We start from the raw sequence: 21288 nt of genomic DNA on the forward strand, positions 1-21288 counted from the left end.
AAGCATCATCTTTCAGATAAATTGTGGGGCTGTGCAAATACTTGAAATTTTGTATATCAATCAAATATGTTTACTCAAAGGTGTGAATAATTCTGTCTAATATTGCCTGTGTGACCTGCATTCTATGATAGATCAGCATTCATATGTCAAACTGCCTGTTTTTAAAGCAGCACACCAGTGTGAGTGCACATATTCTGCTTTGTATGACTTGCACGGAACTCATTACCACACTGCGAACATTATAAACGCATGTTGCTACTCAGTGATGGCTGCCCTCTCGTGTTTTACACTGCCTCCCCCTGAGCTTACCTCCTCACAACTTTATGCTGAACTCATGCTGCATTTTTAACGCAGTAGCATTAAAGAGCTCGTTTCGCAGAAAGTCCAGTGTCGTTGGTTGTGAGCAAAACATCAGCATTGTCCGTGAGCAAAAACTTGAGATAGATGCAAATAAATAAATGATCAAAATTTACTGTTCAAGTGAGAATCGAACCCAGGACTCTTGGTTGGCAAGCAGGTGTTCTAACACCATGCCAGTTCTTGACACTGTTTCAGAAAAAAATCCTCTATGAATCTCATGTAGCGCAAGGACTGTCCTTAACACATTGGATATTGCGTGGCAGAAGCGTAGAATCGCATCAGGCGTCAAAACAAGTCAGTTGCGCAACGAGTGGCGGCTGGTTTGAAGGCCCGCCAGTCACAAAGCACACGGGCATAATTAATCATCATTATGAGCAACAGCATTAACCAATCCACCTTTTTCACGATGCCACTGTGCATGTGCCCTTTCCCTAGCAGAAAAGTCACAAAACATCTGTTTATCTCGGAGGCTTTCCTTCTGACGATACTGGTTGTCCCGGCCCCTACCAAAACCCTACAGAAACGGCAGAGGAGGTGGATTGTGCAGCTGCATGTGTTGCCTTACGGATGCATAGTGGGTACTTGGCCAATTTGCAAAAGGAAGAATTATGGTGGAAGGGGCCCTTCGCAACTGCACTTGCAGTAGGCATTCTAGGATAGTTTAAAACAGCCAGTGTTACGTGCACAGATCTTCCTTTTCTTTCTGTACGGTGTCCACTGAGAAGCGAAGCTAGGCTAGCTATTGAGAAGGTGATGCAAACGGGGCCCGATTCTGCTATTGCATTCTACTCTTGAAGACAAATCTCTAGTGTCCTCCAAATTTTTTTCTTTATTTCTGTCTCTGCCATGCACAAAACGTGAAGCTGCTGATGCTCATCTGATATCTACCAGTGCATCTCAAGAGGTATCTGCTGTCCTCATGCAGCCAGAGTTGAAGAAAAATGCTTTGTGTGAGCTAGATACCAAAAAGAGTTCTAATTGAAGCGACTGATCGTGCTGCTGACTCAACTCAATGACCGGCTCTACACGCAGTGTTTATTGCCATCCCTTTTTGTATACGATGATGTTGACTGTACATGGTGGATATTCACTGACTGGCTGCCCATACTGGCGCTAGTCCAATTCGTATCCAATTCAATCCACATCAAAACTGAAAATCAGGACAAGTTTGATGGCAATAGATGGCTGATATTATTAAAGGGGCCATGACACAGTCACCCAAAGATATGTGGTTTCCAGCGAAAGCTAGAAGTAGAGGGTCTATTGTGCCTATACAAATTTCAAAAGTGGGCCGTAAAGGAATATTTCAGTGCAAAACAATCCCTAGAAGTCGCCGGCTGTAAACCCCAACCACCGCCGGCGACCGTCATTTTGCAATGGCACGTGTGACGTCATGTGCGGCACGAAACGGAGCCGTCGTCTTCTACGTTATCACGTGCAGCTAACCACGGAGCAATATCGTTCGCCGCAATGCAGACGCTTGCACAGCTAGGTGCTTGTTACGTCACGGCTCGCGAGTGCACCAGTGTGGCCTGATTCTTGGGCCACTCGCGTATTTATAAAAATATTCGACTATAAATTAAGTACTCAACCAAATGCGCTAAAATTTCGCCAGCTTATTTGCGAATGCACAAGGATTAATCCACATAACACAGATTACGATCGAAAATTGTGTGTCATGGCCCCTTTCAGGGTCTAATTCTCAACATGAGGAAGTAAAAAAAAGTGCAGCTTGCACTAGTGGAGCAAGGCTAGAACCAGCAGCGGGGCTAGTGCTTGACCTAGCTTTTTATAAGTTTTTGCTAGTGATGCCAAGCTATTGCTGAGACGCTAAGTTTTTGCTAGTATTACTAAGCATGGTTAGGCTTGGCTATCCTTCTCCAGTTTCGGTCGCTTCGCCTCACTATGCACGTGGTTTTGGCAGGAACATGTCACGTGGCTAGCTGTGACGTGGTTCTTGGCGGGAAAATGATGCGTGACCAGTTAAGTGATTTTAGTCACGTGACTAGCTGTTACTTGATGTTATGTGATTAATCACGTGGCTAGTTACATGTTGTCATGTGATTTTATTCACGGGACTAGATGCTATATGATGTTACGTGATTTTGGTCACGTGACTAGCTGTTACGTGGTCATGGATGTAGCGTAACTACAGAAGGACTGACATTTGGGCGAGTATGGCTCTTTTAAACATAATGAGTGGATTCAGCACGATATGTTCCAGATTACTGGAACATAAACGCTCACTAGTAGGCAATCCTTATTCACATCTGGCTAGACATTGTAAGGAACATGGGTGTACAGCGATACTTGCGGACACTTTGTGTATTTTTGTGCATGCGGATCAGGCTACCAGAGAAATTATGGAAGCTTTTTGGCATTGACAAAAAAGCCATAGTTGTGTAAGCGTGCCTTCTATAGCCCTGCATGACAGAGAAATTTCTTCCTTGAATAGTTTTGTCACCTGATACAGTTGGTTCATGGTTAGTCCACTTTTAATCCAGTGATTCCACCCCTGCGACAACTGCGCCAAAGTGCGCCAGATTTACTGCGCCATCCTGATAATATCGATGGAAATCGCGCCACACTGCGTCAGAGTCTGGGTTTGGGGGCATCTATCACTGGCAATCGTGCACCGCCAGCACGTCAAAACATGTGCAGCTGATCTTGGGGCCGCCAAAGTCACAACCACGGACCAAGAATTATCCCGCTGAATAAACAGCATGCGTCCCGAGTAAGCCACGGTGCCATGCACAGTGCCGACGCAGCTTCTGTTGTCCAAGTCGGCCCAACGGCAAAATGCGCTTTCTGCAGAGGCTCGTGACATCTCGGCCAATCACTAGTGCGAAGGTGTGGCGGTGATTCGACGTTGTTTGTTCTAGAAACACTGCTGGTATAGCTCGTTTCAAGTGTCGCATGGCATGTATAATTAAAGCAATGCTCAGTAATAACTACATGTGTGCAGCTAAAATGTCTGTCACTTCTTTTTCTGGACATCGTGGAATGAAATCTGGGAACACTAACAATAGACATATGGAAAGATGTAGAATTTTCCATGCTTCGCATCCATGGAAGAGCATGTGAATGGTGGGAACGCATTGGCAGTTTTCCTCAAATGTTTATCCATGAATCTTCATCCAGAAGAGCTTTTTCGTAGTTCCTTCCACCAGCACATCCGGGTTTGTAATCGCTTTTGCGGTAAATACCCGCTAAAAGGCTCTGCCCTTTTGAGCTTGTGAGTGCCAGGGTCCCAATTCGAATTTTTTGCTTGCTTTTTTTTAGATGTCATCTGTTGTGTGCCTCCTGATCGGAGCAGCTGCAATTCAGTTTTAATATGCGCAGCTGTAAGTAGCGGGCCTGTCGCTGACGGCCCTGGTATCGGAAGGCCCACTGCGAAGTGGCTACGCCATGTTACGCGTCTGCCCCTTCCTTTCCAGGATCAATAGCTAACGGTAAAAAAAAATACAGCAAAAAAAAGAGGTCACCCACTACATTGCGCGAGGCCATGCCAACAGCACCGGAGCTACTGGAGACAAGATGGACACTTAGGGACAACCCGACTACCTACAATGATCTCATTAAGACCTTTTACCTCAGACGCCGAGCCTTTCCCCCCCACCTCACCCCAAACTCAGCTGGGCACAGGCCACCACTCTGCGTCTACTACAAACAAACACGTATCCCTCCCCTGCCCGCCTCCACCTCATATACCCGGACATGTACACTACCCGCAACTGCTGGTGCTGTGGCACTCACCCGGCTATGCTTCCGCACATGCTGTGGGAGTGCCCGGCACAGTACAGACACACTACCACCAACCCCCTTTCGTCGAGGCTGCGCGAGGCTCTACAGAGCTCCGCTCTCGACGAACAAACTTGGGTGACCCAGCACGCCTGTGAGGCGGTGGCGAGGCAAGCCCTTGACGTCCACTCATGGGAGGCCTAGGCCCGGCCACCTAAACCTGCTGGTTTCTCCTAATAAAGTTTATTCCTCCTTCGCTTAAAGGCGAAGCGATAAAATCGATACCAACAAATTGTATTGTTATACAAAGTGAGGCTAGCAGCTAACTCTTTTGAATCCGATCTTGCGTAACTCAACAAAACGCTTGTTTAAAGGAATATGGCCGCTCCAGGGAACGAAGCAATTTTTGTGCTGCCAGTTCTCTAAACATGAAGTAAGTGTTGAGAGTGCAGCATGTTTACGAGCCGTCTCCTGATGCCTCGAGATAGCGCGCGCACCAGTGACTGCACCCCTCGAGCGACGAAGCCCTCCCTCCGTGGCGTCCCTTCGTGCTCCTTATGAAAGGCGGGCGGGGTGTTTTCTCACTGTTTTATGAGAAATTGACGGCAGGCCTCACGCAGGGTGATTTAAGGGGATCTCCACCTTCCAGGCAACCCAGCGCGTGCGCAAACTATAGTCTGGAAGCACTGCAAGAATACTCTTGCTACTGGCCTCAGAAAAAGGGAAGGGAGTGTCGGAGGAGGTTGGCTTTTTGACAACACCCTCTACACTTCTGAAGACTGCTGCCATGACGTCATGAAGCAGCGGCGGCAGCGGCTCGCTACCAAGCAGTAAAAGCTAGCATAGTAACGTCTGCTGTGTGCTTGCCAGTGTCTTTTCTTTCGTCAGTGTTCCTGTTTTGCGCGTAATAATTCATTTCCCCAGATTGAAGGAATTGCATGCAAATATTAACGGTCAGAAGAACCTCACATATTTTGACATCTTTTTTTCTTTTGTGTACAGTAAAATAAGTATGCTTACTATTGGGAATAGTAAACTCGTAAACACAGTTTTACTGAGCTTATGCCTGTATTTCAGCTCGGTAGTAAGCAGAAATAGGTATATCAAATGCCCAGAAACTTTGAATAATTTTTGTATTCTGTTCTTGGTTATAGATCCTCTAGGAAGCAGAAATTCGCGACTGACTGATATATCGACCACAAAAGAGTCTGAATTAGTAGTCACACCTCGAAGAGAATGATCTTTGCATAAAACATTAAGGGAAGTTCGAATGAAAAACAAAAAAATGATTCATAGAAACAAGCTAACGTTCGACGTTTAGTAAAACTACAAGGTTAACTTGTAGTGTGAAAATTCTCCACACATTTCCCATGTTGAGATGCGCTTGCCAGTGGTAGGGAAACCGTGGGCAGGTAATAAATAAACCAGAAGAAATATAATACCAGGTCACGAGCGTGCTTTATAAATGAGAACAGGAGACTAATGGCATCTTGTCTCAATAATATTATTCACAGCAGAGCCAAAGGAACTTCCAGATCTATTTCTAGCTGAGTGCTTCCAGCTTTCTCTTCCTTGATTTCAATTCAGCCTCTAAAATGTAATAATCCATTTTGCTGAAAAAAAAATGTTTAAGATTCGTGCTGCACCGTAACACCTGCTTCAGAGCCAGCTCTCTAGCGTGTCCATCGTTCCGGTTATGAAAATATTACGACTCGCCATTGGTTAGGAGCTCCACATTGAGGTCTGTAACCACTTGGCACTGGTTTGAGAACTTTAAAAGCACTTCTTTTGACAATTGCTCCACGACTGCATAATTATGTGCAACAGCATTGACGACAAACAGCGCTGAATGCAGGAGACCGCCTCAATTCATTGCTCTGACGAGGTCACAGTGCTTCTCTGCAACACGAACTGAAATTTCTTTATTCACTGTCAGTGCTTCTCTGCATTTCTCACTCTTGAGTTTCGTCAAGGTGGCGTAGACAGCATACCCTGCCATATAAGCTAATATGTACCTGGATAATGTCCTTCAACTTTTACAGTGTTTCTTCAGTGACAACTACGTTGCAGCCAGGTCGTCAATAGTTAGCTTGCCTCTGAAGGTCATGTCATTGCTCGTCTTCGTCGCTACTCTTGCTTAGCATTCACACAGAGCTATTGTCGCTGCCAAATAGGCTGGGTTATGAAGAACTTGGTTAAAAATGGGAAAGGTGGCCCTTGAAGAAGAAATGTACTGAACTAATACGCCAATCTGGGAGTGTTGGTATATTAACATCTTCGGGTAAACGTGCAGCGCGGCACAAAGGATGAGAAACGGACGACACGAGCCCTGACTCTCAGCTGAAAAATTTATTTTGTGTACAAACAAAAATGTGTTGAAGTCACATGGTGATTGCCACATAAACAAAAAAAGCACGGGAACAAGCCATTCAAAAATTCTATTTCTTTTTTATGCAGTGCGATAGAAGTTTGGCTGACACAACGAGCGGCATCCACGTGCATGTGATAAGCTTCGATTATCTCTCGGCTTGTTTGATCTTTATTTTTGTACATCACGGCTGTTTCTTGAAACAAGGGTTCACATTTGCATCTGCGGCAGTGGGCGGCCAAATTAAAAGTCGTAGAGTTTTTTATGGCACCGTAGTGTTCTCTGAGGCAAATATTCAAACATCGACCAGTCTGCCCGTGATACACCTTGCCACAAGAGAGCGGAATTGCATAAACTACCCCAAAGAACAAGGAACAAACTTACGCGTGTGCTTAACCTGACATGATGTGATTGGCTTGCGCTTAGGTTTGTTGGCCAGATGGCATAAGCTGGATAACCTGTTCTTAAGTTGTCTGATAAGTGCTGTGACATTGTGCAACTTCCTTTTTTCGTTGCCCCTCCTGCTTGGGCCTAAGTATAGGCCTGCAGAACATGTAAATAAATAAGTAAAATACGTGGTTTTAGTCACGTGACTAGCTAATACGTGGTTTTGGCGGGAGCATGTCACGTGAAAGTGTTACATGGTTTCCACGAAAAACAGGTCACGGGATAGCTGTTCCGTGATTTTTCAGTCATGTGACTAGTTATGTGGTTTTTGGCAGGAACATGTCACGTGAGTAGCTGTTACGGGATCTTAGTCACGTGACTAAAGTTACGTGATTTTAGTTACTTGACTAATTGTCGCATTGTGTTACGTGGTTTTAGTCACGTGACTAGCTCTTACGTGTTTTTGGCAGGAACATGTCATGTGACTAGCTGCTACGTGATTTTAGTCACATGATGGTTACGTGGTTTATGGTGGTAACATGTCACGTGACTAGATGTTACGTGGTGTTTCGTGATTTTAGTCATGTGACTAGCTATTCGTGATTTTATGTGATTTTAGTCACTTGACTAGTTAAGTAGTTTAGTCACGTGACTAGTTACGTGAATTTAGCCACGTGACTAGACACGTAATGTTGTGATTTTTAGCCACATGACTAGATGTTACATATTGTTGCGTTATTTAGTCACATGACAAGTTACATGATACGTGATTTTAGTCACGTGACTAGTTACAAAGATGTTACGTTATTTTAGTCCCATGACTAGTTAGATGGTGTTACATGAGTTTTAGTCATGTAACCTACTCACCCATCACATTTGTTGCATTCCACAGCATGTGTTGTGGTCTAGTGGTTATGGCACTCGACTGCTGACCCGAAAGTCGTGGGATCGAATCCCGGCCACGGCGGCTGCATTTTCGATGGAGGCAAAAATGTTTGAGGCCATAAATAATATCCATAAACATAAATGATATCCTCCGCCAGTATTATTCAATAATAGCAAGCACCTAGCGCCTTAGAAAAGCATTTCCCGAAGTACCAAAGGTCATGTATTGCCACAATAGGAATTTTAAGGACATGTTAGTGCATGAAAAAGTAAACCTTTATTCTACTGCCCACATAACAGCTTGTTCTCATCCAAGCTGCAAGACTTGCAAACACCTTCAAGATGACGTGATAGTTAAAAGCACCGGAAGTGATTACGTCCATCATATAAAATCTAACTTTGCATCCAGTAGTTCAAACGTTGTCTGTATGATTGAATGTTCATGTTGTCACAAACGATACATTGGCGAAACGGGACTGCTTGTTAATGGTAGATTAAACTACACGGTGGAAAAATTAGCAAAACAAGTGGCACAGTATCGTAATGCAGCAGGACACAACTTCGATGACCTCAAACTTTACATACTTCAGTAAAACTTCTGGTTGCCAAGAGGCAGAAAATATGCAGTCATACCTTATTCACAAGTTTTATACACTCCAGCCAGGAGGTTTAAATGTTTCAAAGGGGGGCTCTTGAATCCATTTGATATGGTACACACACAACGAAAACCAATGAGTGTTGATTCCTTCTTCTAGGAACTTCTAACCCACCATTGTCAAGTGGTGTTTCTTTCTGACAATCCACGTCTTTCACTTTCCTGTGCTGTCCTCTGCCATTTTGGTAGGGGTTTGGTAGAGCCCGGAACAACCGGTGTTGTCAGAAGCGATGCCTCCGAGATGAAGCGACGTTTCGCGACTTTTCCACCAGGGGAGAGCGCATGCCCAGGGGTGTCAAGAAAGAGGCGGATCGTAATCCAGCGAAACGTCTACCCCTGCTGAATTTGGTTGAATTTCGTTATGCCACAGTAATCACTACAGGCCACTTTTTCTATATCTAAAGGCTGCGATGGGTTCTTCGTGTGAAAAACTTCAATTCTCACATTTGACATAACCGCCTAAATCCACTAGTTAAAAAGTTAATTAATTTAACTTTCGTAATTACTGTCCCAAATGATGTCTTTAACCATCTTAAGATGCCTGACGCTACAGAAAAAGCATTTGTGAAAGCAGCTAGCAAATATCGCAATTTCCTGATTTTTGAGGATTTTTGTACACATTTCTTGAAACACCCTGTATATACACTATGAATCCAACAGCACAAGTAAACGATCAGGACATAGAATGGAAACACATGACCGCACTGACTTACAACAATTTATTGGAGCTGTTTTTTCACATATAGTACTATGTAGGGAGTCAGCCACTTGATTGCGCATGTCAGAAGCAGATAAACACTTCCCATCAACTTGGAAACACCAGTTGCAAGAATAGTAACTCTTTATTAGATAACATGATAGACACTGAACTAACGCATTGATCACCTAACCTCTGAATCATTTGAGCTTCTATTATCTCGTCCACATGTTTGTCCTTATGCTTGCTTACTATTTCCGCTTCTTGGAAGATTGGCTTACCGGTACAGTCTTGACTTTGTTGAGCAACAAGGCCTCCTTGGGCTTTTGTGACATTACTGTCATGCTCCCTGAACCTTTCATTACCACATCGGCCAGTTTCGGCAATTAAATGCCTTGCACAACTCAGTGGAGTCGCATGCTACACCAGCTGCGCAATCTGTGTAGTCTATGCGTTCAAGTTGTGCTTTTTCCATTATGGATTCATAACGCTACATGAACAAGTCCAAATTGTTAATATTATATGCACACATACCAACAGATGCACGAACATACATAAAGGGAAATCAGGCCCTCTATACCAGCCCCAAAATAAATTTCTATAAATAAACTATAAATAAATGTAGAAGTAAAGACAGCGAACAAAGCGTTGGATTATTTGGTTCTTCCAACGGACAAGATCTTCACAGCAAAGACGACGTGGCTCTCCAGAAAAAAGGCGCACCCGCTTCCACAGTTGTTGCATTTTTTTTTCTAAGTTCAAGGGACTAGTTACAGGGTGCGTACAGGTCCTTGAAATCCTTGAAAACCCTTGAATTTGAAAAATCCGTTTTCAAGGCCCTTGAAAGTCCTGGAATTTTTTCCGGTCCTTGAAAGTCCTTGAATTTCCTGAGCAATGCGACCTCCGTAATGGGGTAGATCGGCTCCGACCTGACAAACTCCCCTTTTCGGAAACAGTAATTCAGCGCGAGTGCACATCCATACTGAAAGCGTTCCGTATGCCAGTACCATAATTCCATATGTTTCGTACGGAATCCATATGTTTTCCGTATATTTTCCATATGGGCTTTCCAAGCAATGCAGGTTAATCATTATTAACACCATTATAACATACATTTATTTATCTTTATATGAGTGAAATAATGCTACACTGGACGTTTTGAATATGTCTGGTGAACTTGAAGATTATACTGCAAAAACCTCGACCTCTTTTACGTTGTAAGCGTCCATTGCATGTCGTGATCTTGAGAAGTTATCAGGTTATATCAATACATTTACTGAGTCAAGAGGGCCGTTGCTTCCATGTGCCTGGAAGGAGCGCTAGTGAAATCTTGTCCTCATCGAATGCAGGAAAGTTTCAATAATCAGGTCACGAGGCTGTATTCAGCCGGCCACCCTGGTTCTGTCGTTGTTGCAGTCTCGGAAACCCTCCTTCAGAAACTGAAGGGATCGAGAAGAAATAGGCAGCCGATGGAAAAAAGGCCCATGATTATGCCATATGTGCACAAGGTTGCTCACAACCTTAAGAATGTGGCCAACAGGTACAAGGTACCCTTGGTGTTCTCGGCGCCCCGCAAGTTGGCTAGCCTGTGCCCACGCATTTCTTCTGCACCGAGGCCCTCCCCGTGTGGGAAGAGGCACGCAAGGCCCTTTGTCGCCTGCTCGGTTGGCGTGGTGTACGAGATCCCGCTTAGTTGCGGTAGGGTATATATCGGCCAAACAGGCCGGTGCATAAACGACAGGATGAGGGAGCACGAACTTTCGGTGAAAAATAAACTTTCAGCACATTTGCCTGTGCATTGTGGTTCCTGCAAGTGTGAGCCTGGGTTTGCCAGTGTTTCCGTTCTTGGAAAGAGTAACGATGTCTTAGCGCGTGAAATTATGGAAGCATACTATATTAGAAAGAAGAAAGAATGCTGTGTTAGTGACACATCTGTTGCTCTGCGTGGGGGTGAATTTAGTTTCATCGATTCATTTTTCGATTAGTTAATCTTGTTATCGCGGGTTTTTGACGAGCTTGTGAGGCGATGTGCGCGCGCAGGGTCGCTGTGGTTATATATGATGCTGATGTTCTGGGAATAAAGTTAGTTGCGAGTGACGCCCTTTCTGTCCTGTCCTTGCTTTTTTCCTTGATGGTACGCGTCTTTTTGGTTTTTCAGAAAGTTATCAGGACTAGGCATTTTTGTTGTTCTTGTGATACGGATTTATTTATTGTAAGTGCAATAAAATTTTTCATTTTGGAAATTTTCCAGTACAAAAATTGTAACTTTGCATGCCGCTTTGAGTCCTTGAAAAACTTGTGAGAGGTCCTGGAAAGTCCTTGAAAATCCTTGAATTTTTCCTTTGGAAACCTGTACGAACCCTGAGTTATTCCCCCACCCCAACTCCCTAATCTAACCTTCCCCACCCCTTCTCCCCCCTTTCTGTGCCATGCCGCTGCCAATCTGTTGAACCTTGCGCCATTCACACGCCGCCGCCGGAGCTGGAAACACCGGCGCGCCGCTGCCGGCAATTTCTGACCAGCGCACAGGTCTACTGGAGAGTCGTCCTCATATATTGTTTTTACCCAGCCAGTCAAGAGGTCTGTCAAAGGTGTTTACCTTTAAAGTGCAGTAATTTTATGTCATAAACGGAATCAAACTGGACACTTGCTGTTGATGGGAACCGAACCCACAACTGCCAATTTACATGTCCGTTGCTCTAGCAATTGAGCTACAACGACGGTCGAAGCTCACTTGCCATCTGTTACAATATTGGTTCGGGGAGCAGGTTTAATGCGTGATGTCAGAGACGCTCGTGAGGGCCACAACGAAGAGGAGGCATCTGGCACGGCACACAAACATATATTCTGACATAAAAATACACAAATATAACACAAATACAAAGCACAACAAGACAATGAACACGCCAAGCGTCTTTAGCAAAGAGTTCAAAGAAACGCCGCACTCACGCTAAGGGCCTTGATTTGGCGGTCGTGGCTGCGTTGTGGATCTTGTACGAGAAGAGCCAGGCAGGATGTCGCAGGCTCCTCTGCGTCCGCTGGGCGCCGGGGCCGAAGATGTGTCGTTGCGAGGTCCCTCGGGCGTTGACGCTCGACCAGGTCCTTCCGACAGATGTTGGCCTCCCGAGCGCTGACGTCCGACCAGGCCAACGCGTCTTCTCTGCTCGAGCTTCTGGCTCCGTCTGATTGGCTGAGGTGGCCTGTTCCTTTTCTTCTTCTTCTTCTTTTTTTTTTTTTTTTTTTCCACGCCACGCAGGCACGTGCAGGGAGGCATCTTCAAGATGGGTGAATACTCCTATTATAGTGCGCATGCTTGCGCGTTTTCGGCGCCACTTCGTCGTCTTCTCAGTGGTATCAGGGCACCTCATCACACCATCATTGGGCTTCATTAGGTAGTGCCTGACAGAAAAAAAGCATTGCAAATCCGGAGAGTTGAGATTCTGTTTATTCGTACACCTAGCATCAGCGTACACTGGCTGATCTGAGGCATAAATCGAATGATTAAATGTTGCTACTATTTAATTCTATGTGTTGAATGTGTCAGCCACTGTGGTGACAGTGGGTTAATGCATGCATCATACATTTATAACTGCACACCTTTAAAGGGGCCCTGCAACACTTTTATAAGCAATCATCGAATGAATTCATTAAACGAGTTGATCGCCTTACAAAACAATTGCCGCTAGGATTTTTGGAATCCGTCAAGTACAAACGGATGCGAGGGATTTGTTAAGAAGTTGAAATACCTCCAGCCACAAATTCTTGGAGGAAACCCGACGTTTCGAGACCGGCTTGGTCTCTTCTTCAGGGGTGACTTCTTCAGGGGTGACTTCTTAATTCTTCTACCCAGCCAGACAGACTTCTGTCGAAATGTTTACATTTGAGGGATTTGTTGCACACTTAAAGTGCTTTCTCTCTCCTTTCGTATCTATGAGTGTGCTGAACGCTACACAAGGAGGGATTGACAAGAGGGCAAGAAGCTACGTCTGTCCATTGGCGCGTGTCATGCCCTTAAAGGGACACTAAAGAGCAAAACGATTTTTCTCATATTAGTAAAGCACTCTTTCACAATGCAAAAACACCACGCGTGCTGCGAGAAGACGTTTAGTAAGCGTGAAAACGCGCAATAACAAAATGTGGGTGGTGACGCCACCTTGAAATTTCCGCACCATTCGCCGTGACGTCACATGTTTTGACAGCGCCTACTAGGGACTACGTAGTTCCTGATCGGTAAAAATGAAGTACATTGTCCTCTGAGGGGGCCATACACATAGCATACCAAGTTTGGGGTAATTTTGTTGAGCCAGTGGCACCAAAATACGATAAATACACTTTGAAATCCGTGACATCATGCGGGGAGGTTTCGGCGCGAAATTTAAAAATTAAACTTTGAACTAGATTTTCTCTTCTATTAATAAACCTATGATGGCGAAATTAACGGCATTAGAGTTCTCAGAGTACCATTTATCCATCTAAACTGATTCATTGTTTCTCTTTAGTGTCCCTTTAACACGCGGCTTACTTTCAGTGTGATTGCGAATGTGCTGGTGTAATTCTGTACTGTTTGCAATTCTAGCACTATAGAGTGCAGCGCTGGCACGTCGCGGCACCCTGCAATGGCTGCAGTAACTGTGTAACTCACGATGCTGATATCAACCAATTGCCATGGGCTTTGTGTTTATGAAGCGATCATTTTTTATTATGTCATCATTTGTCGAGAGACGAGCAAGCGATTTCTAGCTGGCTTTGAAAATTAATTGTAAATTCCAGGCTGCGTACTGCACTGCACCATAGACAATTTTCCGCAGCTGGTTCGTGCAATTAAAATCATCAAATTGTGCCACTGGCACCGTAGCCTTGGAGTCCCCGGAACGTGGCCTTGACCAGCACTGCTCAGTATGTCTTCATCTGCGCCGTGCTGTCTGCTTAGTGTCCCCATAGTGTCTGCACGCGTTCATTGGGTGAGTAAAAGCGAGCATACGGCAGCACCTGAAAAAATACGACATTGTGGCAACCGTTGAAATGGGTTCCTTCCGCCTTGATTTTATCACGTCGTCATCATGTGCTGCATGGCACGTAAGTGCAACACCTGTGCTGGTATTTGCTTTATATTTGTGTCCTGGAGCTTCGAGAGCAATGTAGGGATCGTTATTTTGCACTGTTTCCAAGATCTACTCTTAAAGGGACCGACAACCAACTTTTGTGGTACCCGTTTTCTTGAGTGCAATGGGAAGCTTGCCAGTCAGAGCTTCTAATCACGGAGTGGTAACGCGGAGAACGCCGTAAAACATTTGTAATCAGAGTTTTTCGATCTGCAGCGATTATGCAGTCTTAATATCACATGCTGCAAACAGTGAGAGGTGAGCGCGATAGCGATTATACGCCAGCAGTGGTGACAAGTTATGCCCTAAGTATGAAAAGGCAATGTTACGCTTGCAAAGCCTGCGGTGCCGCGACTACTGCTTTCTAGCCTATTAAATTATTTTACAATAGTTATAGCGTTTTTTGGGGGCTTCTATAGAAGTACTTTGGCCGTACACAGGTCGCTTTATCACGTTTTAGTCATGCCAAGCCAAGCTAAGCCTTCGAAAACGAAACAAGTGGTAGGATATACCAGCAGTGCTGTTCATGAAGTGGTAGCAATCCTCCACAGAACAGTAAGTCGATGACATTTTGCGAGCAGCAGCGTGAACTCGCGTGCTACTCTTCAAAAGTCCGATACGACGAGAGCAGACGAGAGTCGAGCTACGCGGGAAACGCCGCCGGACGCCGCGCGCATGCGCCCCAGCCTCCGTTTCACTGGAAGTCACGAAAGCAGTGCCGCATCTCATGCTTTACTTCTTTTACCTTAGAAACAAACGGGAATTGACAATAACATACATATTCAAATTTTCAGCCCTCGTTCTGGTGCGTGTAAAAGCATTAGACTACACACAACAAAGTGCTTAAGACTGCATACGTCTGGTTCATGGCGTTCGCGCTAGGCTACGCGACATACCGGTGTTTGTTACTTTTAAACGCAATTTAAAAATATAAATCCTACTCAGATCGCGAAAAGTATTCTGGGATCTGTCACTATAATTCACGGCCTTTTCATTTCCACCAGGATCTATTCACCCGTTCTGGCCAGTTGTCGGCCCCTTTAAATCCTCACAGACAAGGCTTGGCAGGCGTCGCTGAATGAACAGCTGATCTCAATAATAAAAACAAAACGTACCTAATGCTTTATTACCAGTGTGAGATGACACAAAGCGATAGCCGATTTCACCGTTTGTTTATTGCTGTCAGGACATTGGGCAAGTAGCAAGCGCAAGTTCGGATCGAAGCAGGTGGTCGTGTTTGCATGTGTACTGCCATGTCGATTTGTAACCACAGTTACTGGTGGTTGCCGATACTACAATTAAAGGCATATGATGTAAATGCGAAATAGAATACATGTTTTCACATATCGCTGAGGCATACTACGTGCCAAATAAATGCAAATATCTGAGCCTTGTCAAATTTTAGGCAATTACATATGGAACTATGTTTTGCTGCCCAAGCATGTGTCGTGCTTACCCCTGCTGCAACATGCTTGTGTGGGATGGCCACGGCCGCTTCCCTCGCCCGAGGGCAGTCACGATCACGTGATCAAACATGGTCATGCCTGTGCGTTGCTGTGGAAAATAGTTGATATTATTTGGCAACGTTTTGACCAAGCTGAAAAAAGTGTTGCAGGGCCACGAGTAAACGAGAAAGAAATAGGGGAGCTAGTCACTCTATGTATGCATGCCAAGTGCACTGCTTTGTTGTTTGCAGCGGACAAGTACGTGGAGGCCAGCAAGAAGGCCGAGCAGGACACAGGTGCCCCCAAGATGGTGCATGCAAACCCTCTGGATGACTTGGACTGTGAGTGTCTGGACAATTGCTTATTTTACGTTTCATGCATCAGGTTCAACACTGTGGAAGCTATTTAAGAAGTTCGGTCACGAAAATGTGGAAGCCCATGCATCTCACGCTCGGATTTGATCGTTGCAAACGTGGCCTCCACGATTGACTCCAGCTACGCACTAGCTGAAATAATCGCTGAGGTCACAATACGAAAACAAAGAGACGCTAAGTGATCCAGAACATATTGCAACAGTACAGATAATGGTGTTTGTTTATTTCTAAGGCACAAGGCATCTTTGTTTTGGCAGCATGTTGGTGTACAGCGCGAGGAACGACGAAGACCGAATCTCTTCTCAGCACGTGTGCCGTTAGGTGATTCGCTGTTACTCTTTCCAACGGTTTTTTCACGCTTCTGCGCAGTGTTGTATGTTTTCTGCTTTTACATACATGTGTTTTTCAATAAATCTTTTCAGTTGCGAGTCAGCGCTCGTCCGTGTCCCTTCTGTTCTTTCGGTCTTCGTCGTTCCTCGCGCTGTACACCAACATGCTGCCGTACCAACTAGCCCAACTTTCAACACTGTTGCATCTTTGTTTATTACTCAGTACAAGAACAAAACGTGGTAAAAACATTGAACTATTTCTTAGTGTGAATGCAAGAAGCCTCGCCAGCTTCCGTGCACCGGATATATGAAACGGAATATGGAGTCTTTGCCATGTGCACACTGTACTTCTATGCATGTGGTTACTGTTGGAGAAGGCAGGCCTCCACTTCTAGCCATGTAAACATTTTCGCAGCTTGTGTAGCAAGCGAATCGCAAGCACTGTGGGTACAGGATATTGAGGCAAAGAATTATTGCAATAGTTAACTCTTAGTGGCTCCAGACTTCTGTGATCAGATTATGTGATGCTATTGGTAGGGATGGGATCGCAAAAGTAAACTTGTTGGAAGTAGCACTTGTGTGTGTGTGTGTGTGCTTTTACCTTTCTTAAAAGTGGATTACCAGAGTGCCGCATTGGTGACTTTTGTACCCTAGTTACTCTGGCACACTGGCCTCAGTTTCGAAAAACCTCGGTTAACCAAAGTGAACTTTATTACCACCAAATGCAGTTGACTCCTGTTACACGGGAAAAGCTGCCCTCAATTTTGGGCTCTGAAGCAGGTCATGTGACACTGAACTTTAGGAAAAAAATATGAAGATTGGCCTGCTTTCTTAGATATACTCGAAAATAAGATATATTTTCTTTAATATAGTGCCTTCCTCTTTTCATCTGCAGTCCCCGAGCGTTTCGCTTCAAGTGCTTTGACAATTTTGGCATAACTTAAGATTGGTCTCGCAACTGTGTGCAAAGTCACCTTGCGGTCACTGTGAAAGCCAAAACAGTCAGTTGCTTGATACGTTTGTTATTGACTCTTGAGATGTGCATGGTTTCTTTTGCCGGTCTGTTTTGTGTATCATTTATTTTATTCATTTATATTCATAATATCTCAAAGGTCCCACATGGGACATTACATGAGGGGTGGGCGGACAAAAACTGGCGGGTCAGGTTAGATTTCATGACTTGAAAGATGGTCTTCAATGGCAGCTTTGAAATGAGTAATGTCGGTGATGAGGGCAATTTCTGAAGGGAGGGCGTTCCATTCCCTGGCATTATGCAGGAAAAATGAACGTTGATAGGTAGTCAAATGGGCACGTGGCAGATACACAGCATTTCGGTGTGAGTGGTGAGAAGATCGATGTGCAGGAACGATGATTTTGTTTCCTGGAGGCAGAGAATGGAAAAACCTAAAAGATAATATTAGGCAAGCACTCTTTCGGCAAGAAGAAAGGGAGGGAAGGCATAGCTGTGATTTTAGGGCAGATACACTGGTTATTTACGAATAATCAGAAAGAATGAACCTTGGAGTGCGGTTCTGGACCGATTCAAGGTACTTAGTGATATTAACTTGATGGTTGTCATAAATAGTACAGGCATATTCTAGTTTAGATTGGATCAACGTTTTATATGCAAGTACCTAGTTTGACTACAGGGGATGCTGATGATAAGTTACAGCGTAGATAACCTAGTAAGCGATTGCAGAAATTAGTTAATTGTTGAGTACGATAGGTCCAGGACAGATCACTAGAGATATGTACACCTAGGTATTTGAATATCTTGCATTGAGTTAAGATGTTGTTGTTAAGGGAGTAAGAAGGTGCTACATAGTTACGGTGGCGATGAAAGGACACGTGGGAGCACTTACTGATGTTAAGGGACATGCACCATTGGTTGCACCATGCCTGGATTTGGAGGAGGTCATCCTGGAGAGTGGAAGAGTCTACAGAATTTGTTATTGGTCGGTACAAAACACAGTCATCCGTAAAAAGGCGTATATTAGATGATACGTTAAATGGCAAGTCATTAATATCTATAGGAAGAGTAGCGGTCCAAGTGCAGAGCCTTGCGGCACACCAGATAAGACAGACGATAGTGACGAGGGAAAAAAGTCGGTGGAAACAAATTGAAGGCGATCGGTCAAGAATTCACGTATCCAATTAACTGTGTTGAGGTGAAGGTGTAGGTGCGAAACTTTATGCATGAGAAGATTAGCATGAGAAGTCCTTGTTGCCGTCGTCCTCAATTTAAGTTGAACCCTCTTTGTAAGTCCCCAGGTTTCTGCTCCGTAGGTAAGTACCAGTAAGATGCAGCTGTTATATACCTTCCTCTTGAGGGATAGTGGTAGATTACCATTCATGATTTGATAATGCTTGCCGAATGAGCCCCATCCCATCCTTATTCTTCTAGTTATTACACTCTCATGGTTCGGCTCCGCAGTTACTACCTGTCCTAAGTAGATGTACTCCTTTACAACTTCCAGTGTCTCGCCACCTATCACAAAGCGCTGTTCTCTGCCAAGATTGTTCCACATTACTTTAGTTTTATGCATATTAATTTTCAGACCTACTCTTCTACTTTCCGTATCCAGTTCAGTAATCATGAGCTGTAATTCGTCTCCTGCGTTACTCATCAATGCAATGTCATCAGCAAATCGCAGATTACTGAGATACTCTCCATTAACTCCTATCCCTAATTCTTCCCAGTCTAGGCCCCTGGAAACCTCCTGTAAACACGCGGTGAATAACATTGGAGAGATCGTGTCTCCCTGCCGTACGCCCTTCTTTATTCGGATTCTGTCGCTTTCTTTATGGAGGACTATAGTGGCTGTGGATCCGCTGTAGATTTCTTCTATTATGTTTACATAGGCTTCGTCGATGCCCTGATTCCGCAGTGCCCGCATGACTGCTGATGTCTCCACCGAATCAAATGCCTTCTCGTAATCTATGAAGGCTATGTATAGGGGTTGGTTGTATTCCGCGCATTTCTCTATCACCTGATTGATAGTATGAATATGGTCTATTGTTGAGAAGCCTGTACGAAATCCTGCCTGGTCCCTTGGTTGATTGAACTCTAATGTCGTATTAATTTTTAGCAATTACTTTTGTAAATAGCTTGTAGACAACGGACAGTAAGTTGATGGGCCTGTATTTTTTCAGGTCCTTGACATCCCCTTTCTTATGGATTGAGATGATGTTGGCATTCTTCCAAGATTCTGGTATCCTCCCCGTCGAGAGGCACTTCGTATCGTATACAGGGTGGCCAGTTTTTCTAACGTAATCTCTCCACCGCCTTTCAATAGGTCTGATGTTACCTGATCCTCACCAGCTGCTTTGCCTCTTTGCATTCCCTTTAGGGCTTTCTTTGCTTCTCCTGTCAATACTGGCGGGATGTCAGATTCCTCTGGGCTATTACTGCTTCTTACGTTATCATCCTGACTGTCTCGGCTGCTGTACAGATCTCTGTAGAACTCTTCCGCTACCTCAACTATTCTATCCATATTGGTTGTGACCTAGCCTTCCTTGTCCCTTAATGCATACATCTGATTTTTGCCTATGCACAGTTTTGTCTTCATAGCCTTGAGCCTTGTACTTTCTTAAGTCGGCTACTTTACGCCTATTGATTAACTTCGAAAGCTCCGCCAGCTCTATTTTATCTGTTGCATTTGAGGCTTTCATGGCTTGACGTTTCTTAATGAGGTTTTTCGTCTCTTGGGATAGCTTGCTAGTGTCCTGTCTAAGGACTGTACCCCCGACTTCCACTGCACACTCCTTAATGATACTAGTCAGATTATCATTGATTGCGTCAACGCTAAGGTCGGTTTCCTCGGTTAAAGCCGCGTACCTATTCTGAAGTGAAACTCTGAATTCCTGTATTTTCCCTCTCAGAGCTAGTTCATTAATCGGCTTTTTGCGTATCACTTTCTGCCATTCCTTCCTCATGTCTAGTTGAATTCTAGATCTTACCATTCTATGGTCACTGCATCGGATCTTGTTAACTACTTCCACATCCTGTACAATGCCTGGGTGGCCGCACATTATGAAGTCTATTTCATTTTTAGTTTCGCCATTAGGACTCCTCCACGTCCACTTACGAGTAGCCCGTTTTCTGTAGAAGGTATTCAAGATCCATAAATTATTGCGTTCTGCGAACTCTACTAGTAACTCCCCTCTGGCGTTTCTAGAGCCGATGCCATATTCCCCAACTGCATGATCTCCAGCCTGCTTCTTGTCTACCTTTGCATTACAGTCGCCCATCAGTACAATATACTGTGTCTTTACGTTAGGCCTATCAGAACTGCCCAAATGATCGAGCGGGCTGTGACGGATTATCAGTCAACGACTGTAGTTGCAAAATTTGAGCAAAAGTAATCCAGAGGCAAGTGCGCCTAACAGACGGCTTTCCATCATTTCATCATAATGATGGTGATCATGTGTGTCTTAGGAATTTCGTTGTATGGTTGACCCTGTGTGTTGCAGTTGACTGTCAAGAGTTCCGACAAGGAGTGCAAGCACTGGCGCAGTATCTTGGAGTCACCCAGCATCCAGATCACATTGTGACATTGCAAGTAGGTCACTCCTCTAGGAACATTGGGGAAATAGCAAACAATGCTGGGTTTCTTCCATGTAAACTCTTTGAGCAAGTCACGGTGGCAAAGGACAACCTATTCACCCTGAAAGTTGTAACTTGGAGGCTCAACTTCATTATCTCTCGTGCATTATAAAACAATGGCATGATTTGCACATGTGCCAATGGCATACCTTCCAAGAAGTCCGAGTCAAACCTCATCACCTGTTAGTACAAGTGTTTAATGTAGACAGTTATTAGACAACATACTGTGCTGATGCTATGTTTGGAGTTGGGTGTCAGCGTCACCTTTTATGCTATAAGCAGTTACATTCCGAAGTACAAATATTTTTTCATTTGTCTCTGTGCAAGAGTACCTGCTTA

The 21288-nt window shown here is 44.5% G+C and overlaps 1 protein-coding gene across 2 annotated transcripts in view; it reads left to right on the forward strand.

The window, feature by feature from the left end:
• Positions 1-21288, forward strand: part of LOC119397123 (RNA transcription, translation and transport factor protein-like) — a 48074-nt gene that overhangs the window by 19967 nt on the left and 6819 nt on the right. The window contains exons 4-5 of one of the 2 annotated variants that reach the window (XM_037664563.2): positions 15892-15981; positions 20817-20905. In XM_037664563.2, coding sequence (XP_037520491.2) covers positions 15892-15981; positions 20817-20905 — 179 coding nt within the window. The remainder of the gene's footprint in view (positions 1-15891; positions 15982-20816; positions 20906-21288) is intronic. The other variant, XM_049416717.1, reaches the window with a different exon arrangement.

This window comes from Rhipicephalus sanguineus, chromosome 6 (assembly GCF_013339695.2).
Source record: "Rhipicephalus sanguineus isolate Rsan-2018 chromosome 6, BIME_Rsan_1.4, whole genome shotgun sequence".
Lineage (NCBI taxonomy): Eukaryota > Metazoa > Arthropoda > Arachnida > Ixodida > Ixodidae > Rhipicephalus > Rhipicephalus sanguineus.